At 41.9% G+C, this 25,457-nt stretch overlaps 2 protein-coding genes across 2 annotated transcripts; both read right to left on the reverse strand.

Moving 5' to 3' along the window:
- Nucleotides 1-4,294: 4,294 nt before the first annotated feature.
- On the reverse strand, nt 4,295-9,333 carry LOC133024805 (tripartite motif-containing protein 16-like). Its single transcript, XM_061091975.1, has 2 exons — nt 8,066-9,333; nt 4,295-4,412 (listed from the first exon to the last, which is right to left on the reverse strand). Exons 1-2 carry the CDS (start codon nt 9,331-9,333, stop codon nt 4,295-4,297), a joined length of 1,386 nt encoding a protein of 461 aa, XP_060947958.1.
- Nucleotides 9,334-20,194: 10,861 nt separating this feature from the next.
- Nucleotides 20,195-24,263, reverse strand: LOC133024749 (sterile alpha motif domain-containing protein 12-like). The gene is made up of 4 exons (XM_061091920.1): nt 24,236-24,263; nt 21,061-21,185; nt 20,824-20,964; nt 20,195-20,252 (listed from the first exon to the last, which is right to left on the reverse strand). Exons 2-4 carry the CDS (start codon nt 21,179-21,181, stop codon nt 20,236-20,238), a joined length of 279 nt encoding a protein of 92 aa, XP_060947903.1. The 5' UTR covers nt 21,182-21,185; nt 24,236-24,263; the 3' UTR covers nt 20,195-20,235.
- Between the last annotated feature and the right edge of the window lie 1,194 nt (nt 24,264-25,457).

The following is a 25,457-nucleotide window of genomic DNA, read 5'->3' on the forward strand; positions in this document are numbered from 1 at the left end:
CCTGTTACGAGCCACTTCTGGGTCCTGTGCGTGGAGAGCAGCGGGGGTTATCAACGCAGGGACGTGCGAACAGATCAAAGCAACATCACAGGGGGGTCTCCACGTTTCCATCCTCAGACCCTCAGTTGGATGTGGGCTGCGCCACCGTGCAGCAGCAGCAGCATCAGCATCCAGCACCAGCATCAGCATCAGCATCAGCATCAGCATCCAGCATCCAGCATCCAGCATCCAGCATCCAGCATCCAGCATCCAGCATCCAGCATCCAGCACCAGCATCAGCATCAGCATCCAGCATCCAGCATCACAGCACCGACACCCCAGACAGCATCATCAGCACCAGGCTGCTACACGCTGGAGGCGAAAGGAGAAGTCCCGGAGGAGCCTTCAGGATCAGAACTCTTGCCTTCACGTCCTCACTGAGTCCCGATGCACGAACCAAACTCCTCTCAGAAATCTGCACATTTGAGTTTATCGTGCGTGATATGCAACAAATGCTCCTAAAGTGTTGAGAAACTGTGATTTGCAAACACACGCAGGCATTTGAGGATGAATCAGTTGTAACAGGGTCATTTATTGAGCTGTTTTGTGTGCCATAATCCAGTGGGACCTTTGATTTATTTCATTTTATCTAATCATTATTATTACACAATATGTGTTCATACCCTGCAGCATCAATAAGGAACCTTTGTTTAAGTCCTGTACCCCTACATCCACTTTCTCCATTTTAATTCCCACTAAAGTTAAAACGTGTATTTTAAGTGCTGCTTTGTTCATAATAAATCATAATCAGTTTGAAAAGTTGTTCCATCAATCAAGAGGCTCTCCAGTAGAGTTTGGTTTGTTTGACCTCAAGGAATCACGGAGAACCTGGTGATCTTCATGTCTCAGAGACTTGTTCCAGCTCGAGCTTCATAGAGAAATGACTCTTCAGAAGCCAATGAGCACTTTTAATTAAGCCTCAGCTCATTAAATCTCTTAATGATTTGGAATATTTGGCCCAATAAATTAACTTTGACCGTCTGGGCCGCTGATCTCCGCCTCCCCTCGTGTTCCTCTTATCTGGACGGATGCCACCGAGCGAATACAATGAATCTGACCGTGATTTAAATAGATGTCACTGTCTCAGAAATTACAGAGGGAGGTTGCAGATGTTGCTGTGGCTCCACTCGCAGGAGCATCAGGCAGCACACAGCGCCATCTTGTGGGTGTGTTGCAGCCCACACTACGGCAGAAGCAGCTCCAGCTCAACCTCTTAGGGTGAAGTAATTTAATTTCAGTTTGTAATGAGACAATCAGTTAGTTTGACTTGCAGTACTTCAGAGACAGGGACTTTAATCTACAAGTCTGGGTTTTTTACAGTAATTGTAGCTGTTGTTTGATCTCAATGCTTTGGATTGTTTATCAGCCTGATCTTCATCTTCTTCTCTCCTCACGAGTCTGTAAACGTCGCTGCTGGTGTCGTTCTGTGTGTTCACGGCTTCTTCTGGTGCCAGAGCCGGAGTTTAAACATCGGTATAAATCCTCCACTTTTAAAGAGTTGACGAATCGTGAACCAATAAAGGTTCTGGAGTTATTTTAGTGCTTGAAAAACGCTGCCTGTAAGAAAGAGTCTTTTAGATGAACTCCTGCAGCAGATCACAACCAGCTCACCAGAATCTAAAGATTTATTTCTTAGTACCTGTTAGTGTGATAACTCTGAATGATTAGGAGAAGAGAGAGAGAGACAACTCTGATTCGTCTCCATGTCTCAGTCCGTCGCTTCAGGTCCTCAACTTTCACCATTAATCCAGAGGCTTAACCTCCCTGAAGTCTTATCTCCTGTCACAGCTCCTCAGAGGAGACGGGGATCCGGATCTTTAATTATCTTGTATTCAGATTATGTTTCGGATTATAGACACAGATCTCATGATGCTGAGATCTGACCTCTGACCTCTGCCCTGTGAGAGAATTAAAGATACTGTAGATCCCGCGTGAGATTATTCACTAAATTCACAGTCTTGCTAAATGACACCTCAAATCTTTTCCTTAGAAACCAAGTTGCTGAATCCATCACTTATAAACCAATTAGCATCATTTACAATCAGCTCTAAAAAGTGTAGCTTTAAATGGGAACTGGTCAATTTCGAACCAATGCAGACATTTAAATGATTAACATGCAAACGTACTAAATAATGTATATTCCTGTCAAATCGGATCCTTTTTCTTGACTTTTATGTGCATACATTATAAGGAGGAAATACACACATTTCGTTTCTAAAACACATGAACACATTGAAGTGTGAACTACAACTTCCCACTAGTGTGCTTTGCTTTGATTCCTTAGTTTGTCACCCAAGTTAATTTCAAGTACTTGAAAGGGGGATTTGAGTTTTGAAAGTTTTCCTTTGCATTTAGCTGCAATTAGCATCTTGTGTCCTTGTGGGATATATATTTTTAACATTCTTTTTTATTTTTACCGTAAACTGTACATAGAAGTTACAAAATACTTTTTTGTTTTGCGGATGGGGGGTGAATGTTGCCTGAGAGGTGAAATAATGGGCAAAAAAAACGCTTCCTGTTCCTCTTGATGCTCGACGCTCTGAGGTAATAACTAAAGGTGACTCAGACGAGTACATCAACATTTTTATCGACTCATCTGGACGACTGCTGCTGGTCATTAAGATGACAAAGTTTAGATTTTAGTCGTAAAATCAACCTGAAACAATAAAAAATTTATATTGAGATTTTTAATTTAACTTTTCCAACTGAGACTGATCTTTACATATTGATTGTTGGTCCCTTATACCAGGGTGGTTCCCCGTCTCGGATAAATTATAATTACAGATTGTATTATTCTTAATTGATCATTTTATTGTTTTTCATTAATTATTTCATTATTCTAAATTGCTAACCATATCAGTTTAATTAATAATTGTATTATTCTTAAATGATAACTTTATAATTTTTAATAAATAATTTGTATTATTTTAATAATTATATGTTATGATTATTAATAATTAGCCAACGTCAAGTCTACTACTGTTGCACAACATAAAGTTGTTTTCAAAACTCTCTCTCTCTCTTCCCCTCTGTTAATAGTTCTGACTAAGTTGCTGAGGGCCCTTGATGAAAGGTTGGGATTTCTTCCACGGCCAGGCAGGTTTGCAGCTGTTCCATAAGTTTTAAACTTCCGTATAATGCTCCCAATGATGTCTCTTTTTGGAAATCTTCTTCTACCCAAGGCCCTTCAGGTGTGAAGAAATAATCTCCTCTCTCAGCTTTGGTGGAAGCTCCTTTGTCTTTCCCATGATGCAACTCACCTTGAATACCTTCATGGGTGTGTGTTATATACGCATCACAGCTGAAGCCAGTGAAGGAGGATCATTATAGAATTCCCAAAGGCCTAATTATGTTTCAACTCCACTTTAGGCCATAAAAACTGTCAGACAGCTTTAAAAACAACAATATAATATCGGGGTTGAATAATTGTGACAAAATATACTGTTACACACAAATACTGCATCATGCATTCTCTGTGTTGATTTTTTGTATCACTCAACTCATAAAGAAGTAATCCGAAGCAGAATCTTGCTCTTTTGAAAAAACTTTAATTGATAAATCCTTAAAATCTTTGGGAGGGTTGAATATTTCTGATTGCAGCTGTACATACATCCTACTCTCACGGCTGTAAAAAGTTAACCTACTGTATACAAATGCACTTGATATTGACATGAACATGGCTTCAGTGTAACAAGTAATCAACATGCTAATGACAAAGACTTTCAACAACAACACAAAGTTATAGGTTTACTTTTCTGGCAGACAATGTTCCCAACTCGCTGCATCCAAGCTCCAGCTGAGCTCGGCTCACCTCGTCTGGTTTTCAACTTCCTTTGAGTTCCCTGTTATAGGCTAACTTCTGCAAAAAAAAGTGTCAACATTTCCAAAATTCCTGAACTTAACTTCCCATGGAAAGTTTCCAGAAAGTTTCCAGAAATGTTCCGCCCATTTGCAACACTAATCAAGATCGATACAGGTTCTATAACATCACACAACCTGATTTCTACATTAATTTAGAAAAGAACAGCAACATTAGTTCTTTCAAACACATTCATGTCAGTGTAATTATAGATTTCTGTCTTTACAAAATGAGAACTAAATATGTGTGATAAAGGAAGGTCAGTGTTTGATTGACAGCTGATCTCTGTGCGGAGCAGAAACGTCACCACGACGAACTTTGATCAACAAACATGGAGACAAAAGAAGTTAAAGACTTACACACAGAATCTAAATCACTGCTTAAAATGACTCGAGTCTATTTGAGTTTACAGAACTCAGCTGTGTCTCCATCATCAAAAACCCTAACTCCAGCACAGAGAGGCTGAGTGAATGTGGTCTGGACTCTGTGGAGGAGAGTCATGGTGTCAGAGACGCTGTAGAAGGACAGAACACCTGCACTGTGATCCAGGTACACTCCTACTCTGGAGGACACAGGACCTGGCACTGGAGTCTTGATTTTGTTGTAATAAAAGTAATAACTGTTTTCATGACAATATAATGACCAAGATTTATCATTTAATCCAAATCCGCATTCACATGAGTTTCCTGCTCTGCTGATATTCATGTATGTGACTGCTACCCCAACTATCCCCCCCCCCCATCTCCACCTCCCAGTAACAACGTCCAGTCAGACTCTTTCTACTCAGGACCTGAGACCAATGAGTGAATCTGTCTGGGTGATCAGAATAAGACTGAACTTCTCTCATACCTGTTACTTTTCTGTTTCCCTCAGATAATAACAGATATTTGTATGCTGTTTTTGGATCCAGTGTGATTTCCTGTGAATATTTGAAGAAGTCAGCTCTGGTCTCTGGCTCTTGTTGTCGTAGTAAAACATCCACTTGAGACCCAATCTGTAAAATCTCTGTCTCTGTCTCACTCAGAATGTCCTGTAGTCGACCTCTGACCTGTGACACAGCTGCCGTCACGTCCTCAAAGTCCAACAGAGGACAGAACCTGATCCTGGATGAGTGTGAAGATCCACTGAGTGGTGACAGTGAGGGGTAGTTGTGTAGAAACTGGTTGTGATCCTCTGTGTCTGAGAGCTGCTTCAGTTCATGGTCTTTCCTCTTCAGCTCAGTGATCTCCTGCTCCAGTCTCTCCTGAAGCTCTCTGACTCGAATCACTTCAGTTTCCTGCTGGGATCTGATCTGCTGCTCCACATCAGAGCTTCTTTTCTCCAGCAGACGGATCAGCTCAGTGAAGATCTTCCCACTGTCCTCCACTGCTTTATCAGCAGAGCCATTGACGGCATTCTCCTCCTGTTGAAGCAGCTTCAGGTCTTTCTCAGTGTCCTGGACTCTCTGCTGGATTGTTTGTCTCCTCAGCCCGAGCTCTCTCTGCCTCTCAGTCCTTTCTGCTGCAGCTGACACTGTGTCGTGGTCTTTATGTTCATCCACAGAGCAGAGATAACAGATACACTGCTGATCCGTGCGGCAGAACATCTTCATCACCTCGTCGTGACGAGAGCAGATGTTCTCCTGGAGCTTCTCCGAGGGCTCCACCAGCTTGTGCTTCTTCAATGGAGCTGACTGAAGATGATGCTGGAGGTGTTTTTCACAATAAGAGGCCAAACAATTCAAACAGGACTTGAGAGCTTTCAGTTTTCTCCCAGTGCAGACATCACAGGCCACATCTTCAGGTCCAGCATAGCAGTGATCAGCAGGAGCAGCTTGGAGTCCAGTCTTCTTCAGCTCCTCCACTAAATCAGCTAACATGGTGTTTTTCTCCAGGACAGGCCTCGGTGTGAAGGTCTCTCTACACTGAGGGCAGCTGTAGCTTCCTCTCTCCTCCTCTTTGTCCCAGTGGGTGTTAATACAGCTCTTACAGTAGCTGTGTCCACAGACAGTAGCCACCGGATCCTTCAGTAGATCCAGACAGATCGGACAGCAGAATCTTTCTCTGTCCAGTTGATTTTCTTGCTGCGCCATTTCAGCTGCTACCAGTGACTGAAGAACAGATTCACTTCTTCTGAACAGTGACTCATCTCCCACAGGTCACAGCTTGGTGTTCACTGTATCTTACACTGGCACACCTGTGAAGGGAGGAGACACAGACATGTCCTGACTGGGAGGAGCTGGTTGTGTTTGAGGAAGAAGTTGTTGGTGTTTCAGGATTTATTGCATTTCACAGCGGATTTTAAATTGAACTTTTCCAACTGAGACTGATCTTTACATATTGATTGTTGGTCCCTTATACCAGGGTGGTTCCCCGTCTCGGAAAAATTATAATTACAGATTGTATTATTCTTAATTGATCATTTTATTGTTTTTCATTAATTATTTCATTATTCTAAATTGATAACCATATCATTTTAATTAATAATTGTATTATTCTTAATTGATAACTTTATCATTTTTAATTATTTTTAATAAATAATTTGTATTATTTTAATATTCATATTTTATGATTATTAATAATTAGCCAACGTCAAGTCTACTACTATTGCACAACAAAAAGTTGTTTTCAAAGCTATATCTCTCCCTCTATTAATAGTCCTGACCAAGTTTCTGAGGGGCCTTTGATGAAAGGTTGGAAATCTTCTTCTACCCAAGGCCCTTCAGGTGTGAAGAAATAATCTCCTCTCTCAGCTTTGGTGGAAGCTCCTCTGTCTTTCCCATGATGCAACTCACCTTGAATACCTTCATGGGTGTGTGTTATATACGCATCACAGCTGAAGCCAGTGAAGGATCATTATAGAATTCCCAAAGGCCTAATTATGCTTCAACTCCACTTTAGGCCATAAAAACTGTCAGACAGCTTTAAAAACAACAATATTATATCGGGGTTGAATAATTGTGACAAAATATACTTCTACACACAAATACTGCATCATGCATTCTCTGTGTTGATTTTCTGTATCACTCAACTCATAAAGAAGTAATCAGAAGCAGAATCTTGCTCTTTGAAAAAACTTTAATTGATAAATCCTTAAAATCTTTGGGGGGGTTGAATATTTTTGATTGCAACTGTACATACATCGTACTCTCAGGGCTGTAAAAAGCTAACCTACTGTTTATAAATGAACTTGGTATTGACATGAAAATGGCTTCAGTGTAACAAGTAATCAACATGCTAATGACAAAGACTTTCAACAACAACACAAAGTTATAGGTTTACTTTTCTGGCAGACAATGTTCCCAACTCGCTGCATCCAAGCTCCAGCTGAGCTCGGCTCACCTCGTCTGGTTTTCAACTTCCTTTGAGTTCCCTGTTATAGGTTAACTTCTGCAAAAAAAATTGTCAACATTTCCAAAATTCCTGAACTTAACTTTCCATGGAAAGTTTGCAGAAAGTTTCCAGAAATGTTCCGCCCCTTTGCAACACTAATCAGGATCGATACAGGTTCTAAAACATCACACAACCTGATTTCTACATTGATTTAGAAAATAACAGCAACATTAGTTCCATTAAACACATTCATGTCAGTGTAATTATAGATTTCTGTCTTTACAAAGTGAGAACTAAATATGTGTGATAAAGGAAGCTCAGTGTTTGATTGACAGCTGATCTCTGTGCGGAGCAGAAACGTCACCACGACGAACTTTGATCAACAAACATGGAGACAAAATAAGTTAAAGATTTAAACACAGAATCTAAATCACTGCTTTTAATGACTCGAGTCTATTTGAGTTTACACAACTCAGCTGTGGCTCCAGGAAAAACCCTAACTCCAGCACAGAGAGGCTGAGTGAATGTGGTCTGGACTCTGCGGAGGAGAGTCATGGTGTCAGAGACTCTGTAGAAGGACAGAACACCTGCACTGTGATCCAGGTACACTCCTACTCTGGAGGACACAGGACCTGGCACTGGAGTCCTGATGCTGTTGTAATAAAAGTTATATCTGTTTCCATAACAATATAAAGACCAAGATTTATCATTGAATCCAAATGAACATTCCTGTGAGTTTCCTGCTCTGCTGATATTCTTGTATGCGACTGCTACACCAACTATCCCCCCCCCCACCTCCACCTCCCAGTAACAACGTCCAGTCAGACTCTCTCTACTCAGGACCTGTTCCCAATAAGTGAATCTGTCTGGGTTATCAGAATAAGACCGTTCTAAACTCATACGTGTTACTTTTCTGTTTCCCTCAGATAATAACAGAAGTGTGTTTACTGTGTTTGGATCCAGTGTGATTTCCTGTGAATACTTTAAGAAGTTAGCTCTGGTCTCTGGCTCTGGTTGTGGCAGTAAAACATCCACTTGAGACACAATCTGTAAAATCTCTGTCTCTGTCTCACTCAGAATGTCCTCTAGTCGACCTCTGACCTGGGACACAGCTGCTGTCACGTCCTCAAAGTTCTTCAGAGGACAGATCCTGATGCTGGATGAGTGTGTAAATTCACTGAGTGGTGACAGTGATGGGTAGTTGTGTAGAAACTGGATGTGATCCTCTGTGTCTGAGAGCTGCTTCAGTTCATGGTCTTTCCTCTTCAGCTCAGTGATCTCCTGCTCCAGTCTCTCCTGAAGCTCTCTGACTCGACTCACTTCAGTTTCCTGCTGGGATCTGATCTTCTGCTTCACATCAGAGCTTCTTTTCTCCACCAGACGGATCAGCTCAGTGAAGATCTCCTCACTGTCCTTCACTGCTTTATCAGCAGAGCCGTTGACGGCCTCCTCCTCCTGTTGAAGCAGCTTCACGTCTTTCTCTGTGTCCTGGACTCTCTGCTGGATTGTTTGTCTCCTCAGCCCGAGCTCTCTCTGCCTCTCAGTCCTTTCTGCTGCAGCTGACACTGTGTCATGGTCTTTATGTTCCTTCACAGAGCAGAGATAACAGATACACTGCTGATCAGTGCGGCAGAACATCTTCATCACCTCGTCGTGACGAGAGCAGATGTTCTCCTGGAGCTTCTCTGAGGGCTCCACCAGCTTGTGCTTCTTAAATGGAGCTGACTGAAGATGAGGCTGGAGGTGTTTTTCACAATAAGAGGCCAAACAAACCAAACAGGACTTGAGAGCTTTCAGTTTTCTCCCAGTGCAGACATCACAGGCCACATCTTCAGGTCCAGCATAGCAGTGATCAGCAGGAGCAGCTTGGAGTCCAGTCTTCTTCAGCTCCTCCACTAAATCAGCTAAAATGGTGTTTTTCCTCAGGACAGGTCTTGGTGTGAAGGTCTCTCTACACTGAGGGCAGCTGTAGCTTCCTCTCTCCTCCCCATTCTCCCAGTGGGTGTTAATACAGCTCTTACAGTAGCTGTGTCCACAGCCAGTAGTCACCGGATCCTTCAGTAGATCCAGACAGATCGGACAGCAGAATCTTTCTCTGTCCAGTTGAATTTCTTGCTGCGCCATTTCAGCTGCTGCCAGAGACTGAAGAACTGGTTCTTACACTGACACACCTGTGAAGGGAGGACACACAGACATATCCTGACTGGGAGGAGCTGGTTGTGTTTGAGGAAGAAGTTGTTGGTGTTTCAGGATTTACTGCATTTCACAGCGACCTGTTCTCACCTGGTGTTAAGAGGAGATTCAGTAAGAGGCAGGGTGTGTTCTACGAAGAATGAAAAACTAAAAAAGGAGAATAAAGGTCAAGGTCGTCTTTACTGTCCCTGAGGGGCCAGTTGGTTTGAACATCATAACAAAACATACAACCACAAAAGAGCACAAAGAATCTATTAGTCCTTTGTTAATATACTAAAATATATTAAAATGTGTGTGTGACAAACACCAGGGCTACAGCTGGTTTAAAAAACTGACTGCTGAGGGGACAACGATCTGTCTGTCTGTCTCTCTGTCTGTCTCTCTGTCTGTCTGTCTGTCTGTCTGTCTGTCTGTCTGTCTGTCTGTCTGTCTGTCTGTCTGTCTGTCTGTCTGTCTGTCTGTCTGTCTGTCTGTCTGTCTGTCTGTCTGTCTGTCTGTCTGTCTGTCTGTCTGTCTGTCTGTCTGTCTGTCTGTCTGTCTGTCTGTCTGTCTGTCTGTCTGTCTGTCTGTCTGTCTGTCTGTCTGTCTGTCTGTCTGTCTGTCTGTCTGTCTGTCTGTCTGTCTGTCTGTCTGTCTGTCTGTCTGTCTGTCTGTCTGTCTGTCTGTCTGTCTGTCTGTCTCTCTCTCTCTCTCTCTCTCTCTCTCTCTCTCTCTCTCTCTCTCTCTCTCTCTCTCTCTCTCTCTGAGCTCTCTCTCTGAGCTCTCTCTGAGCTCTGTTGGAAGTTGTTTGGCTTCACTGGCGTCACAGAGACTTTCCACAAACGTGTTTCTGAAGATAAAACACTGACATTTGTTTTTATCCAACAGGCGAAACATCGTCTGTGTTGAACTGAAGCATTCATGACCTGTTTCACCCCTAAAACTCATTCAATCAACAGATAAATTATATCAAATTGAATGTATATAGCGATATCAATACGTTTCTTGGTAGATCAGAGAAAGCATTCTTCTCTCAGTGTCTCCTCCTGCCTCGTAGGTCATCAGCTTGAAACCCAGTAGCTGCTGAATTCAGCTCAGACCTAACACTGGGAGTGAAAGCCACTGAAACAAGGAGCAGACGTGTGCAGCTGCTCTGTTGAACCTGGTTTCACTCCTGCAGTCGACCGCTGTGCAGCCGAGTTCCTCTGTTGACAGTAATGGTGTCGATGCGTGCACCGTTAACACTTCACAGAGTTTCTGTCCATTACTTCTCCAGACTCTAGTAGTTATGGATACAGACAGACAGAGACAAAAAGACAGCGTAATTACATCCTGTCACAGAGTCCGACATCCTGGAGACGGCAGCGAGGCAACACGTCCCCTCGGCAGTGACACTCGGACAAAAGGAGGACAAAATGTAGACGTGAACAATGCAGCCGGCCGAGACACCGAGAAAAACAGGGTGATTTGAGAAATATCAAAAGCTTTTTAATAGCAAAAGTCAACTATGACAAATAATATTATAAATTTACCCAATAAAAGAACACAGATAAAACCAGTTTCCCCTCTCAGTCATATTCAGAGACTTTCAATCTGTCACTATAAATCTGTTATAGTTTTTGATGAAAGATCTTTGTAACTTTGTAAACATGTTTCTTATGAATTTATCACAAGTAAATGTTTAGTGTTTTGAGAATCACACATGAAATTACAATCACAGGAATTAAAAAACAACACACATCCACCGTCATGGCTTCATAACACCAGGGGTAAAAAGCTGTATTGATGCATTAAACAAATTATGACAAACTATCATAAGAATAATATATGCACATTCATTTATAATATATAGACTCATAGAAATCTTCTTTTAAAAGTTGACAGCTCCAGTTAAACACTATTCATAAGTTGTAGATACGTTACAATAGTCTCTCTATGTTAAACAAATCAATAAATCAAATGTCTGCTTGTGTTTGAACAAAAGAACTCAACCGAGGACATTAAATAGAACAAGAGAAACTCTACAAAACTCTTGTTCTCTAATAGAAGATAAGGGTCAGTTTTAACTTTCTCTGCAAAAGTCGTGTCAGAAAATATCTTTACTTTCTTCAGAGCTCGGCTGCAAATCATCCGTCAAACTCACGGAGCCGAGAGGTGAAGCAGCAGCACAAATTGATTTCTCATGTTACCACCACTCACTGGCAGTGTGTCCGTGTGTGTGTGTGTGTGTGTGTGTGTGTGTGTGTGTGTGTGTGTGTGTGTGTGCGTGTGTTCATGTAGAAGAACTAATCGATAACCTCTGACCTCCTCTGATCCTTCTCTTCTTCCACTTCTCCTTCTTGCGTCCAGGACTCGAGACCTTTTGCCCGAACTGTGAAATGTCACAGGACGCCGTTCTGATGTCACGACGGCTCAACAGGCGAGGACGGGGCTGTTGTCGTGGCAACCGCTCCACATGCTCAGGTTTGGTGAGACTTTTCCAGCTCAGTGAGAATCGCTGACCATCATCGTGGAACACTTCAGTTCCTGTGTGTTTCCTGGACTAAAATACTACCTGTTCTATGTACTTATATTATTTCTAGGGCTGGGCAAGTTAACTCGTTTTAATCGAGTTAACTCAAGTGATGAGTTAACTCGATTGTTTATCCGCCAATTATTTTCTTTTTTCCTGTTCTGCAGCAGTCAGCAACAGACTTTCACAAAAAAAAGCCTGACTTTCACAATAAAACAATAAATAATCAAACCTGAGTTAATGCGAGATAAAGTAATTAATCGAGTTAACTCATCACTTGAGTTAACTCGATTGAAACGAGTTAACTTGCCCAGCCCTAATTATTTCACTAAATGTTGGTTTTATTTGTTTCAGCGAAATGTATTGTAACTAAATTCCTATAACAGCTGTGGATGGTGTAAAAGTCCCAGTGAAAAGGTGCCATGGTGTAAAAGGATTTGTGAACCAGTGCGTTGGTGTTTGAATGAGTTTTTTAATACTTTCTTTACACGGAAAAACTCAAAAAACCTGCAGGATTACTTGTCCTTTAGTTTGGTTTTGAAAGCGAACGCTTCCCAGCAGCACAGATCCAGAGCTGTAATCTCACCTGACTGGATTGAATATCATCTTTAAGTCCCGTTTGGCTGCTCTGCTCTCAGTTTATCTCAAATTGAAATTCTTATTATGTTCTTTGCAATAAAGGAGGGAGGAAATCCTCTTCGACCAGTGGAGCAAGGTGACGTGTGACAGACTGGATTCATCCCATCGTCCTCACTCCCTCTGCACACTGTCGTCTTTCACCCCCCCCGCTCTGTGGAGACCATATAACTCACAGAGGTGATAAGAGTCTGTTGTGTTCGCTGAGAAAAATGAAAACAAAATGTGCGGGAACGTCAGATATTGATCAGCAGTGAATACACGAGCAGCGTGTGTGAGACTCGCTCTCATTACTTTTCCTGGGACGTCTTTGAGTTTGTCTTGTTGATTAGTTTTTCTGTGTGCTTCACTTTCTTTCTTTCTTTCTTTCTTTCTTTCTTTCTTTCTTTCTTTCTTTCTTTCTTTCTTTCTTTCTTTCTTTCTTTCTTTCTTTCTTTCTTTCTTTCTTTCTTCAAACTTCCGTGATCTGGTGCTTGTTCATCAAAGTATCCGTCCTCAAAGTTACAGCAACGGTGAATGTCGATGTCTACACTGTTATTATCCGACTCCAAAATAAGGTTTTATTTGCTTTGATAGTAATAAAATATCAGATAATATAGTGTAAAGTAATAATTCAGGCAATGTCCTTCCCTGCTTTCAACAAGTCAAAGCTCCTGTGCACAAATACAGAGTCATAAAGAAACATTATTCCCTTTTTGATATGGAACAACATCACATTTATCATACAACTTAATACACTGTGAAACATTCATGTAAATTGCATTATTTATCATACTTATCGATATCGATATCTTTACTATCCTGACCTGAGTTTAGTTTATCAAAGAACCTTTTAAAACACTTATTTTGCTTATTTCATATATTTTGTCATATGGTTACTAACATTTCTGTATTTGTATTGTATTCTTTGCAAAGAGGCACAATTTGATTTGAAGTCGTAATTCCGATTTGCTTGCACAAGGACCACAAAGTTCTTGAATCTTGACTTTATCCATTCATCACTTATCTCATCTTTATCACCACTCAACCCTTTTCACACAGTCACATGCAGCTGCACACATTCTGTACAGCGCTGCCGCATGCAAACATCAAACTGTGCACGTCAAAATGCTGTCAGGGTCAATAAGTTGGTGTCTCGTGCATCAGCATCCGGACCGGAGGAGCCGGGGAATCAAACCACCAATGCAGTATTTCCAATGGTCAGTAATTATCAGAAATATTTATTCTATTGCGATTACAGTTTACCCAGAAGGTGAAAGGGACATTTTTCTGTCACAAAACTGTATTGTTCCATGTGCCCGTGCATTTCCAGGTGGGTGTATGGAAACAATCCTTACCTGTGATTTGCATATTCTAATTGTACCTCAAGCATTTTCTCATATATTGATAATTTTCACACAAATTGGTGCATTTTCAACTTGATAATCCAAGTGCACCATGTTCTATCCCCATGAGAATGTTTCGTGTGAAGCAGAATTAAAGACGTTAACGCTGCAGGTGAAATGAATCCACTCTCCCCCCCCCCCCCCCACTGACGAGTGTCTAAAGGCAGCGAGACCTTGTTTCTGTCAACATCCAGACGACTGGTTTATTCGCTCAGATAAATAAATTCCCTCGTGGCTCCCTCATAAAGTATTTCCAGCATTAATGGCTTGTGATGGAAGCTGTAAATTCATGTTAAAAATGAAGCCGCCATCTTGAGGATTTTGGCATTTCAATTATCCACAGCGCCCGGCGCCGCCGATCTGTCATCCTGTCGACTTTAATGTTTTAATATTCTGTTTTAAAAGCGCCGCTCGCAAACACTCACGCGCAGATACATACGTACAGTGCAAAATACACGTGGGCGAGTTTTGATTTACAGTCGGCTCCGTGCCTCAGTGACTAACCGGCCTAAAATATTAATGTGGAGCCAAATGAAATGACATTCTCATACATTTTCAAGTGAGTCTGTGAAGAGGGATCATTTAGAAGCTAATCCGTTTGAGGAGCGAGCAGCGTTCAGGAAGACATCCTGACACTGACGTCTCACTGTAATATGTGATTATCTTCAATAACCTGACACAACATCCACTCCACTTACATTTCAAATTAATTACGTTTACATGCGTTGAATTTGTAAAGATAGTTTTTAATTCTGCTAATTTATCTTGAACTCTCATGCCGCTGATTTGCAGCTTTGAACGTTTTAGACGCTTTAATCTTGTACATGTTTGTTTGAATCTCATCTTATCTTATCTCGTCTTATCTTATCTTATCTTATCTTATCTCATCTTATCTTATCTTATCTTATCTTATCTTATCTTATCTTATCTTATCTTATCTTATCTTGTCTTATCTTATCTTGTATTATCTTATCTTATCACTTATCACTTATCCTCAAAGTGAAAATGAAGAATGAGACAAAGAAACGTAAGACAAGTCATTTTATTACACTTTACTGGATCACTTTACTAATCCTCTTCTCCTTCAGCAGTTTATAGATTTGTGTTGTTGGTCCATGGCTCAAAAAACAATCCTGTCTGAGATTTAATATTTCCAGCCACAGTCTCACAGGATTTCTGCCACGCGGCGTCTTAGCAGTCAAATTACAGCCGAGAGCCCCCCCCCCCCAGAGGCTCCTCATTTCAGCGCTGATCAACGAGGTGCAACCGGCAAAGTGTCCGCATCCAGGCAAAGTGTTCAGGCAAAGCATCCCATCATGTGAGGAGAGAGGAGAGAGGAGAGAGGAGAGAGGAGAGAGGAGAGAGGAGAGAGGAGAGAGGAGAGAGGAGAGAGGAGAGAGGAGAGAGGAGAGAGGAGGCGTCGACAGTGATGGATGCAAACATTTCATCTAATCACATGGTGTGAATCACATCTCTTGCAGCTGTTATTTCCTCTGTGTCTCCTCTGATTTCCTGCCACTTTGAAGATGGTTTGGACTCGAACAGAAGTCGATGGAGCTTTTGGGCTTTTGGGTGAGGAGCAGACAGAAGGGATAAGAAAAGCAGGAGAGAGGGAGATGGATAATTGAGAGAAGACAATAAAAGCAGAGTCGGTGCTCCTGCTGCGTTTATGAGCAGAACTCACCTGTTGACAAATCGCTAACGGTCGCAGAACACTCACATTTGTCGGGATAACACAGGGAGGAGGGAGAAGAAGAAGACGAAGAAGAAGAAGGCAGCAGTCAGTGTACTTTAGTGGGGAAATGAATTATTTAAATAAACCATTTATTTCCCCTCACATCAATTGACATATCTTCTTCAGTGTATCAGAGGAAATGGAGTGAGAAAGAAAAAGAGGAAGAGGAAGAGGAAGAGGAGGATGTGATGCTGCTGCAGTGGAGTCAGAAAAACACCTCCAACGTTTGAGTGAATGCATCAGAAACCACTGATCAGGAAAATCTCAAATCCTTTTGTCTTATAGCTACGAGTGAAACAGTTGACACCAGACGTTTGAGCTTTTATCCTCAAATTGTCACTAAGTGTTTTCATCCAGTGAATCCCCAGCGTGGAAGACAGAGCAGCACCGACACTCTGGGTTCTTTATGGATCAACACCTGAAGAACAGATAATATTTGAATGGGATTTAGGATTAAGCTTAAATAGTGGAAATGATTATTCTATATTATACTTTAATATATCTGGTCTATTCACATTTGATTTGACCTCCAAATAAAGTGGTTTTATAATGAACATCCTGACTGCAGTGAATTCAAAAATAACCTTTTTATGGTCACTTGTAACTTTCACGCAGCTTTGAGCCGTGTTAGCTCACATTAGCTGTTAGCTACTCTTTCATGAACGTACACCAATAAGAAGCTACGTATTTAGGTTCACTTTTGATTTATGTATTATGACTGTTAATTGGAATAATGTGTGAAAGCTAATTAAACGACAACAACAGTCGGGGTTTCTCTGTTTTCTGTTTTCCATTCAGCCGATGGACTGTATCGGTTCACGAGGTCAGCAGCTGTGGTCGCCGTCTCCGGTCGCTCGCCAGCCGCCTCCGTCCGCCGCCGCTAGCTGCTCGTCCCGCTTGCTGACATTTGCAAACTCGCAAGCCAAGAATGCAAAATGCAAATGAATCACTCTCTAATCCCCGTTATCAGCAGCAGTTTCCCACCGAGCCCGGAGGAAACAAGCGCTTCAAAGTAAGTTGGAAGCCAGCAGCCAATTTTCAAGGTGTAACAGAAGCGTAATGTGACATATTACCTCTCGCAGCCGTAATTAGAGCTGATGATGTGAGTGTTTAAGTTGCTCTGGATGAGGCGAGCAGCAGATTTCTGGCTCGGCCTCCTCAACTTTCACGTCTCCTCTGAACTCGCGGTGAACTTCTCTCTTTCCTCGTCCCCACAGTGGCCTGACAGTAACTCATTTTTCTGTCAGAAACTATTGATCTTTCTCTCTGTGGTGCAGCTATGAATAAATCACAACAAAAGTGACACAGAGGCCGCTGCAGGCTGGCGGACGCTGAAGGACTGAGGAAGAGGAGGAGGAAGAGGAGGTGGAGGAGGAAGAGGAGGAGGAGGAGGAGGAGGAGGAAGAGGAGGAGGAGGCTCTCTGCTGACTCTCAACTGTTCGAGGCACAGGACGCCTGGTCACCATCACAGCTGCAGCATCGGCCAGGTTTGACTAGAGAGTGGAAACACCCACATTTTTCGTGGCTTTGATCGTACGCGGACGATTTCTCTCTGAAAGAAAACAGGACCATTGACCGTAAATAAAGATGGACGACACGTCTCCTACTATCCAGAAATTAAGCTCAAATATATCCTGGATACGAAGGACGACATCTTGCACATTAGAAGCGAGGGTTTGGAGGAGGGAGCGAAACATCGAGGTCCCGTAGAGACACACACTCGACCAATCACGAGTCAAGCTCAGCCAAATGATTCCAGACCGTGTGCAGCGATAAAACGTAAAGTGGAAACAGAAAATAAACCAACATAAAAAAAATGTGTTTTAAATGGGATGCATCAACAAATCAAGTGTGAAGAAAAGTGCAATTTCCCTTTAAGGTCCATTTACTTGTTGTCCGGCAGTTTCCAGGATTTATTCACTTTTATTCGTTTCAGTTTCCAAGGTCAACAATAAACTTTCAGACTTAGATATGGAAATTTAAAACCGATTAAATTAGGCTACAAAACTGTTTTGTTTATGCTCAAAATACACTGTGCATATTTGATTAGATTAATAATGTTCAAGCCGAGAACTGGAGGTTTATTTTGCTCTCATCGTAAACCCTTAAGATTCCCTGAAACATCGCACATCTTGAAATTAACCGAATTTGCATTTTATGTCTTCAGCATCCGGCTCTTTTGGCTCCGTCCTCAGGGTCACGGGGGTTTTTCATCGAGAACCTTCACTCCATCAGCGAGGTGGATTTACGCCGGTGCTGAGTAAGCGCCTCCCCAGCCACGCCACGCCAAATCAAATGTCACACGATCTCCTGGGGTATTAATCACTCTCCGTCACACACACACACACATGCACACACACCCACACACGCACACACACACACACACACAAGCACACCCACACAAACACACACACAGGCCCAGAAACAGAAGGAAAGGAGAGTAAAGGTCACTTTATAAGAAGTTTGGAACCTGGCAACATTTATATAAGTATAAACTCACATTCTCTCTCCGCCTCTTTGTGTTTTTAAGAAAATCTGAGTGCATGCTTGTAAATATCAGAATGTTTCCAGGGAGCATAAACATTGTATTTAGGTTTAACGAAGGCTACAACATCTTATTCCAATTTCTCAGAGAATGATTTACTGAATTTGATAACAGGAAGAAATGTATATGTTTACGGGCTTGATATTTATGAGTTTGCAATTTGGTGCAGATCCAAATAAAGGATATATCTGGATCTTGTGAATTTAAATGTGGTTTCATGAAGAGACTGTTGGACCCTGGAGGAGATGTGAACTCTACAGAGTGTCACTCCAGTTTGTTTAGTTATTTGTTTGTCAGCATGTGCAAAAGATACTCAACACACTTTCATGACACTTGGTGGAAAGATGCACGAGCCAAGAAAGAACCAACATCATCATGGATCCGGACACAGGGGCTTTCTTGCTTGGCGTTCTTTTGGAACTACCTTCACCAGCTGGTTGACTGTAAAGAGAGAGATCCCATAGTTTGCTAAAGAAGCAGTCGTATCCTCACTGGTGCACAAGAGTCAATCGAACTCTATAAAAAGTCTCAGAGTCACCTCCCGCTTCACATTGCGTCGGATCCAACCGTCGGATTCCACTCAGGCTGAAATACGAGCGACGCCGTGGATGTGAAGCAGTTTGATCAGATCTTTACGGCTCCGTTCATCAACACCATCACCCGTTGTCGACTGCGGTCCACGCACACGAGCGCACTTGTGTTCTTATTGTTATGACCTTTAGTTTTTTAAGGAGAACTGGATCCTGCCACGTGGCGAGACGCTCCCTCCAGCCAGACAGGAAGCTGAGCTGCGGGGCGACGAGCGGACGCCGCACCAACGAAAGGCTGCAGCTGTGAAAGCCGAGCGATGACAAACAAAAGAGCGATGATCGAACTAAAGTAGAACAAGTGGAGTCGGTGAGAGGATCTGCCAAAGAGACAGATGATCAGAAAAAAGGAAAAAAGCTCAGCAGGCGGGATTGTTTTGCTAAAGCAGCACTTTTTTAATTCAGCTGAGCAAAGTGTATCAGTGACACGAAAACACAACTTTTTTTATGTAGCACAAATGCAGCAGTATTGATGCCATAACACACTAAAAGGAGGACAGCATCGTAAAGAGAGGGACCGGGGAATCATGGCGTCTGAAAGTTTTAGGACCACTTGTATTATGGGCGTTCACAAATAATCAGTTCTCCCCAGCACTCGCTGCTGAGCCGTTTTAAACAGGATTCACGGTGACACTAAAAAAAAACAAAGGAGCATAAACTCCAGAAAATAAGTGGATTTTCTCTATAAAAAATAATGCACTGTTTGCATTGTGTTAGGACGGATAAATGCAGTCGAGTTAAAAACCAGCAGCTGGATCGTAAAACCAGTGGCTGGGAGAGAGAAAGCTGTTTTTCAGGTTTTCTCGTTAAGAAAGTAAAAGCATGCACACGTGATACAATCAAGATGAGAATCAGGAGATGAGAATCCAAGTGCTCCGTCGAACTTGTATATTTTACCTCACGGGTCAGAAACGTTTTCCAAAACCTTCGACATCGACGCTGGCTTCAACTGGAGATTCTCCTCTTCTGATTGTTTCACATCTGACATCACAGGAACAAGGCCCTCATAAGAATAAGTGGTATAGATAATGGATGGAAATACTAGACGCTTCCAATTTAACTAAAAGGTATCATCCGATTTCATTGCTGACAGTTTCTTGTCCTGATATTTTTTGGCAATCATCAAAAATACGTCTTTCCATATTCAGTGCATCTTATACATTATTTGACTTTGTTGGAAGGAAAAACTACACTTTAGAGAAACAGACAGAGACTAATGGTCAGTGTTTCTGAGAAAAGGACCAAAACTAATCTCATCCGTCTGCACAGGTCGGATTTCGTACAGGAAATAGGTTTCAGTCTCTCCATCCCTCATTGATTCTTCTCTCCTTTCACCTTCTCTCTGTTTTCTTTCACTCCTGCGTTTCTCTTCCCCTTCACAGGGATGAATGGATGGAAGGGAAATGTATAAAAAAAATGTAAGCAGCATTTCTTGTCTGAAGATTTATCTTCTGCTACGAAGAAAAACAGTCTGGAGAGAAGAAGAGAAGAAAAACATGTGAGTCTCTGGTTGATTGAAAATGAAAGATGGTAACATTTAATATGTGTTTTCATGATATATGTAAGATTAAAATAAATTGTGTAGTTTTAATAGACTGCATAGACTGTTTATAAAGATGGACCACCTGACAGCTCCCAAAAACATCTGGTTCCCCCTGGTGGTCGGCTGCAGTAAGTGACATCACCTCCACCTCCATGTTAGTGAATGGGACATGGACCAAACTAACGCACGTTAAATCAATGTTCCCATTTTCAGTCGTTCTTATCACATTTTGGGATGAAATGCTTTAAAAAGGAAATGAATTAACGTGTCCAAGATGGCAGCAGTTGTATTGAGGACATTTTGGCGTCCATCTTAATAAACAGTCCTTGGTTTTGACAGTTAGAGGAAGAACTGATAAACAAAAGTTTTAGGATTTTGAGTGAATCCAAACTGCACCACCACTTTTACTTTTCCCTTCTCGGTGCAGAGTTATCTTAGGTTAAATCTACTCTCTTCTCAGTTTGCTGCAGCCCGAGGACGAAGCCGCTCGGTTCCTCACCAGAGCAGATGTCAGTGAGTTCATTGATTTCCTCCTGGACTCGGAGGAGGAGAAGGTCCTGCAGGATCTCCTGCTGCTGCTCCTCGGCTTCCACCCCGAGAAGCTCCAGGTGATGATCCTTTAATCTCAGCAACGCTCGGCCTGCAGATTCATTCACAAACACATCACGTGTGTCCGGAGTCAATAAATAACCAAAGTGCAACCAGGGCTGAATCTCAACATTAGCACGTGTTGTACCTGAGATCGAGTGTTTGATGACGGCTCTCTGCAGCTTGTCCACATGGGCTGGACACTGCTCCTGCACCCACTGCAACACATCCTCCACCGTCCATAACGACACTCGCTTGGACAGGTCCATCAGCCTGCAGCCACATCAGCAACACCCGACAAGACGGAGGCGTAAACAACACACACACACACACACACACACACACACACACACACACACACACACACACACACACACACACACACACACACACACACACACACACACACACACACAGAGTTAGGAACAGCCACATCTGAGCCTCGTGCTAAAATCAATAGAGGAGAAATGTGCCGTCCAGATCTGCGTCTGTGACATCTCTCACTGCCACTCGTCTGAAACACTGTGTTCATGTGTTGCTTGAAGCTCAACCCACGTTTTCAAAGAGGTTTTACAGATATAACAGGTTCTTATTTTCATAGGTTTGTTCTTGTTATTATTAGTCGAACTCAAGAGGTTGTTGATCATGATGTGATTTATGAAAATCCCCCAAAAACAGAAATTTCCATTTTCTCCCAAATAAAGTGATTGAGATAATCTGGCTAAACTATTTTCATGACTCTTGTTCTGTCAAACTTGATCTTAGAAATTACTTTGATGAATTCAGCGCTTATTCATTTATCAAAATTTGTCTTTCAATCCATAAATTCACGACTTGAGCATCAGGATATTTCTTCCAGGAAAAAAAAAACATATATAACTAAATATTCTCATATGTTGTGTCACTAATCTTTGTGTGTTGATTTCAAATGACGGTTTTCTGCTGAGGACCCTCACACATTAACAACATGACACCCTCTTGATATTTGACGCTCTGGATTAACTCCCCCCCCCCCCATGTGGTGTCACCTACTTACTCTGACTAAACCTATTTTCCAGAGATTAACGTGACAACCTGCTGAACACGGAGACAAACAGCATGAGCACCACTGAAGGATTCCTGCAGCGAGGCGAAGCCAAACAACTCCAACGCTCAGAGGTCAAAAACTAAAAAAAGTTCTGCTCTAGAAACCCGTCTAACTCTCCAGCCTCCGGTCGGCTTGGCTCTCCTCCCACCCGCCTCCTCACCGGGCTGCACCGCTGTTGATGTGACCTTTTCAGCAGGCCAGTCGATTTATTGGGTTATAAATATAAGAATGTAATTTCCCCGTGTTAATTAATGGACAGGCGTGATTGGCCGGGTGCAGTAACGAGGTCCCTGCAGGGTAACGGACACGGAAGAGAGTGAAGACCTTTACACACGAGCTGCAAGTTGAGATAAAGGGTTAAAGAAAATCCTGCAGTTTTCTGTAAAATTGGTTTTATGCTTGAGGACAGAATCTGTTTAACTCCACAGCTCCCGAACTGGGCTCCCAGTGGATCCATGTCTCCACTGACTGTATATGCAGCTCGTCTTATTTGCTCCAGACCATTTCATTTATGTTCAATCTTCCCTGTTACCACTGAACCAGGGCTTGTAAACAAAAGCAATATGCAGCAGCTAGCGGGCGGGAACAGTGGCTCTTTGTGTGGAGGACTCGTCTCTTTATTGAGCTGCAACTTATTCACTCACGATTAACACTCAATCCAAATGGATCTGATTAAATCAAAGTGAAGATTAACTGCAAAGCGACGACGATAATCTCCCTGAAATGCTCTCGTCTTCTTCACCTGCACCGATCTTCTTATGTGCTCCTGGTTCTATTGAGCTCCAGGGAGGTGAAGTTTGTTTTCTCACCAGCTTGATTTCATACATAACAGCTGAAGATGTATTTAAAGTCCAATGCTATGAAGTGGTAAGATAAATAAAAAAAGGGTTTTTCATGTTGTAAACAGAAACGCATCAATATCACTGTCAGAGGAAAACGGTTTTACCACCAGTGTCTTCAAAAAACACTTTGTCGGGCGGGTGTTTGTTTTTCTCTCGGCCTGAAAGTGACTTCAGATCCAATATGTGGTCATCACACCGGGCGGGGGGGTTCCATATTAAAGTCAATAATACAGGACCTGAGTTCTTATTTCTTTCTTTACAAAAACTGAAATGCAGTTTGAGATTGGCCGAATTATGATTAAAAGAAATGAGAAAATGTCCTATTAAAACAACAGTAGAATACAAATATGAGCCAGCAGTATATGGAGACGTGCTTTTAATACCTGATTATTAACTGGTTGTTTGTTTTCGAATGTTTTCTTTTATGATATCCTTCATATCTTGTGTTTTGTTTCATTCTGTGTTGTTTTATTACCAGGTTTTTTGTAGTAAAGCACTTTGTAACCTTGTTCAGATAAGTGCTAGAGAAGCAAAGTTCTACTATTATTATTATCATAATCATTGTATTCTGTCGTGTTTTATAGCTTGATTAAACGTTCTTTTCCTCTTTCATATCTCTCTTCAGATCGTGAACATACTGCCATGAACTCATCATTAAACACTTATCACTCAGCAGTCGTCCTTCATCCAAAGGTGTAATCCTGCCATCTTGTGGTGTCTTGTGGAAGTACATCATCTCTTCATCAGGTCTTACAAAATACAGTATTTGTGTGGAACTACTGAAGAGGACAAACTTCTCAAAGACATTAGATCTGATCTTCGTTTCTCCATTGACATAATAAAATCAATTTTTCTCATTTCTATATATCATAATGTGAAAAGGTACATTTCACAGTTAGTGTCTCTTTTTAGCAAACGGTAAAAAAACATGAACTCATCCAAGTGGACTAATAGCTTAACTTTACTACAAATAAAGTTTATTATCATTATCCGTTATACAATTACCCAGCATTGCTTCACCTGAATACTATATCACCCTATCACCAATGCTTGAAAGGTGAATGTAAAAACTTATAGGACATGTTTTAACTTCGTAGCAAACTAAAGCCGAATTCAAGCTCTAACTCCAAAACGCGTTTCCTGGTATAAAACATGTTTGGACCTGTGATTATAAAATACATCTGCTAAAAAACTGCAGGATCTGAATGGAGTTTGGTGAAAGACACCACACCCAGATGTTTACACTCACCCAGCGGTTCAGTGTGTTTCTATTCAACAACAACACTCACACCAGACTCCAGCTGTGAAATCACATCTTTACAACGCAGCTCCAAGTTTGAGTTCACACAACTTGTGTCTTTGTTAATGATGATGTCATTAATGGCGACTCTTACCTGTCAAGGTATGTTCCTACAGGCTCCTCCCACCACCGAGGCGCGCTCTCGACACATCCTCCATGCGCACTCCCGCGGCACCGTTGCTCATGATGCCTTCACGTCCTGTCAGAAAATCTGTCAGTGAAAGATCCAGTGCAAACACCCGTGGGAAAAAGTGCACACATTCTTCACTCATACAAATATGACTCAAGGAAGTAGAAGTATACATTTGCTCAAGTAGAAGTATAAAAGTACAGGCTACTTAAATGTACACAGAGTAGGAAAGTAAAAAGTACCGACAGTATCTGTGCAGAGCAAACTGAGACTCATGTCACATTAATATAGTTCAATGACAAATTAAACCACTTTTAATTAAAATCGAATAAAGAAAAAATAAGTATACTACAAACAATGGTTGAAATTTAAAAAATACTGGATGGAGTATCAGATTATTTTTTTTATAAATTGGGTAATACATTTATTTAAAACCATCATTAATTTATCTCATGTGGTTAATTTAACATCTAAATGAACACATTTAAGAGTGAGAGCAGTGTCTCTTGACTGTGTTCAGTGGGATTGAGCCACCAGGGGGCGCAGCCGGAGCAAGGCGGCTCAGATGTTCCTCAGGTTTCCTCTCGGCTTGTTCTGCAGCTGCTCTGCAACAACCCGAGCGGTCCTCAGCTGCAGATCTGTGATGGTCACATGACGGTGTTGTGGGTATATTACTGCACATGTGTGAGTGGGCTCCTCACTGCGGAGCTGCAGGATTCTCACAGACTCTGGATCAGCCTCAGTGTCTTCTGCTTGTAGATGACTGTGTGACAGCTGCACGACTGGAGGAAGCTTGAGCTGCAGCCAACACACCAAACTTCTGCTGCTGGGGGGGGAATTATGAGAAACGTGGAGCTGTGATTTTTTAAACTTTTTAATTCCTCGTCCATTTGACAGCAGACAAGGTGAGAGAGGAGAACTTGCAAAGTAGTGGAACGTGCACCTGTTTAGTGGGGAAGAGTGGATCATAACATTGATCATAATTCTGTGCAAAATAATGGAATATTTCTTCTTATTATTAATATTTAATCTGTATTAATATCTATAAAAACAGTTGCATAGATAGATGTATTTGCTAAGAATGAGTAAAGTGATTAACAGCCTGATGTATTGAGTGTGAACAGGTTTGTGCAGCACTTGTAAAAAAAACCAGCAGGAGCCAACAGTGTAAAAGCACTGGGGGTCA

The sequence above is a fragment of the Limanda limanda genome, chromosome 18, assembly GCF_963576545.1.
Source record: "Limanda limanda chromosome 18, fLimLim1.1, whole genome shotgun sequence".
Taxonomy (NCBI): domain Eukaryota; kingdom Metazoa; phylum Chordata; class Actinopteri; order Pleuronectiformes; family Pleuronectidae; genus Limanda; species Limanda limanda.

Excerpts from the sequence above, each read along its gene's own strand:
- LOC133024805 (XM_061091975.1), bottom strand. The coding sequence starts at position 9,333 with ATGGCGCAGCAAGAAATTCAACTGGACAGAGAAAGATTCTGCTGTCCG. Across the intron at positions 4,413-8,065 it reads GATAACCCAGACAGATTCAC|CGTCTCTGACACCATGACTC; the intron begins TTATTGGGAACA and ends GTCCTTCTACAG.
- LOC133024749 (XM_061091920.1), bottom strand. The coding sequence starts at position 21,181 with ATGGACCTGTCCAAGCGAGTGTCGTTATGGACGGTGGAGGATGTGTTG. Across the intron at positions 20,965-21,060 it reads CATCAAACACTCGATCTCAG|GCCGAGCGTTGCTGAGATTA; the intron begins GTACAACACGTG and ends ATGAATCTGCAG.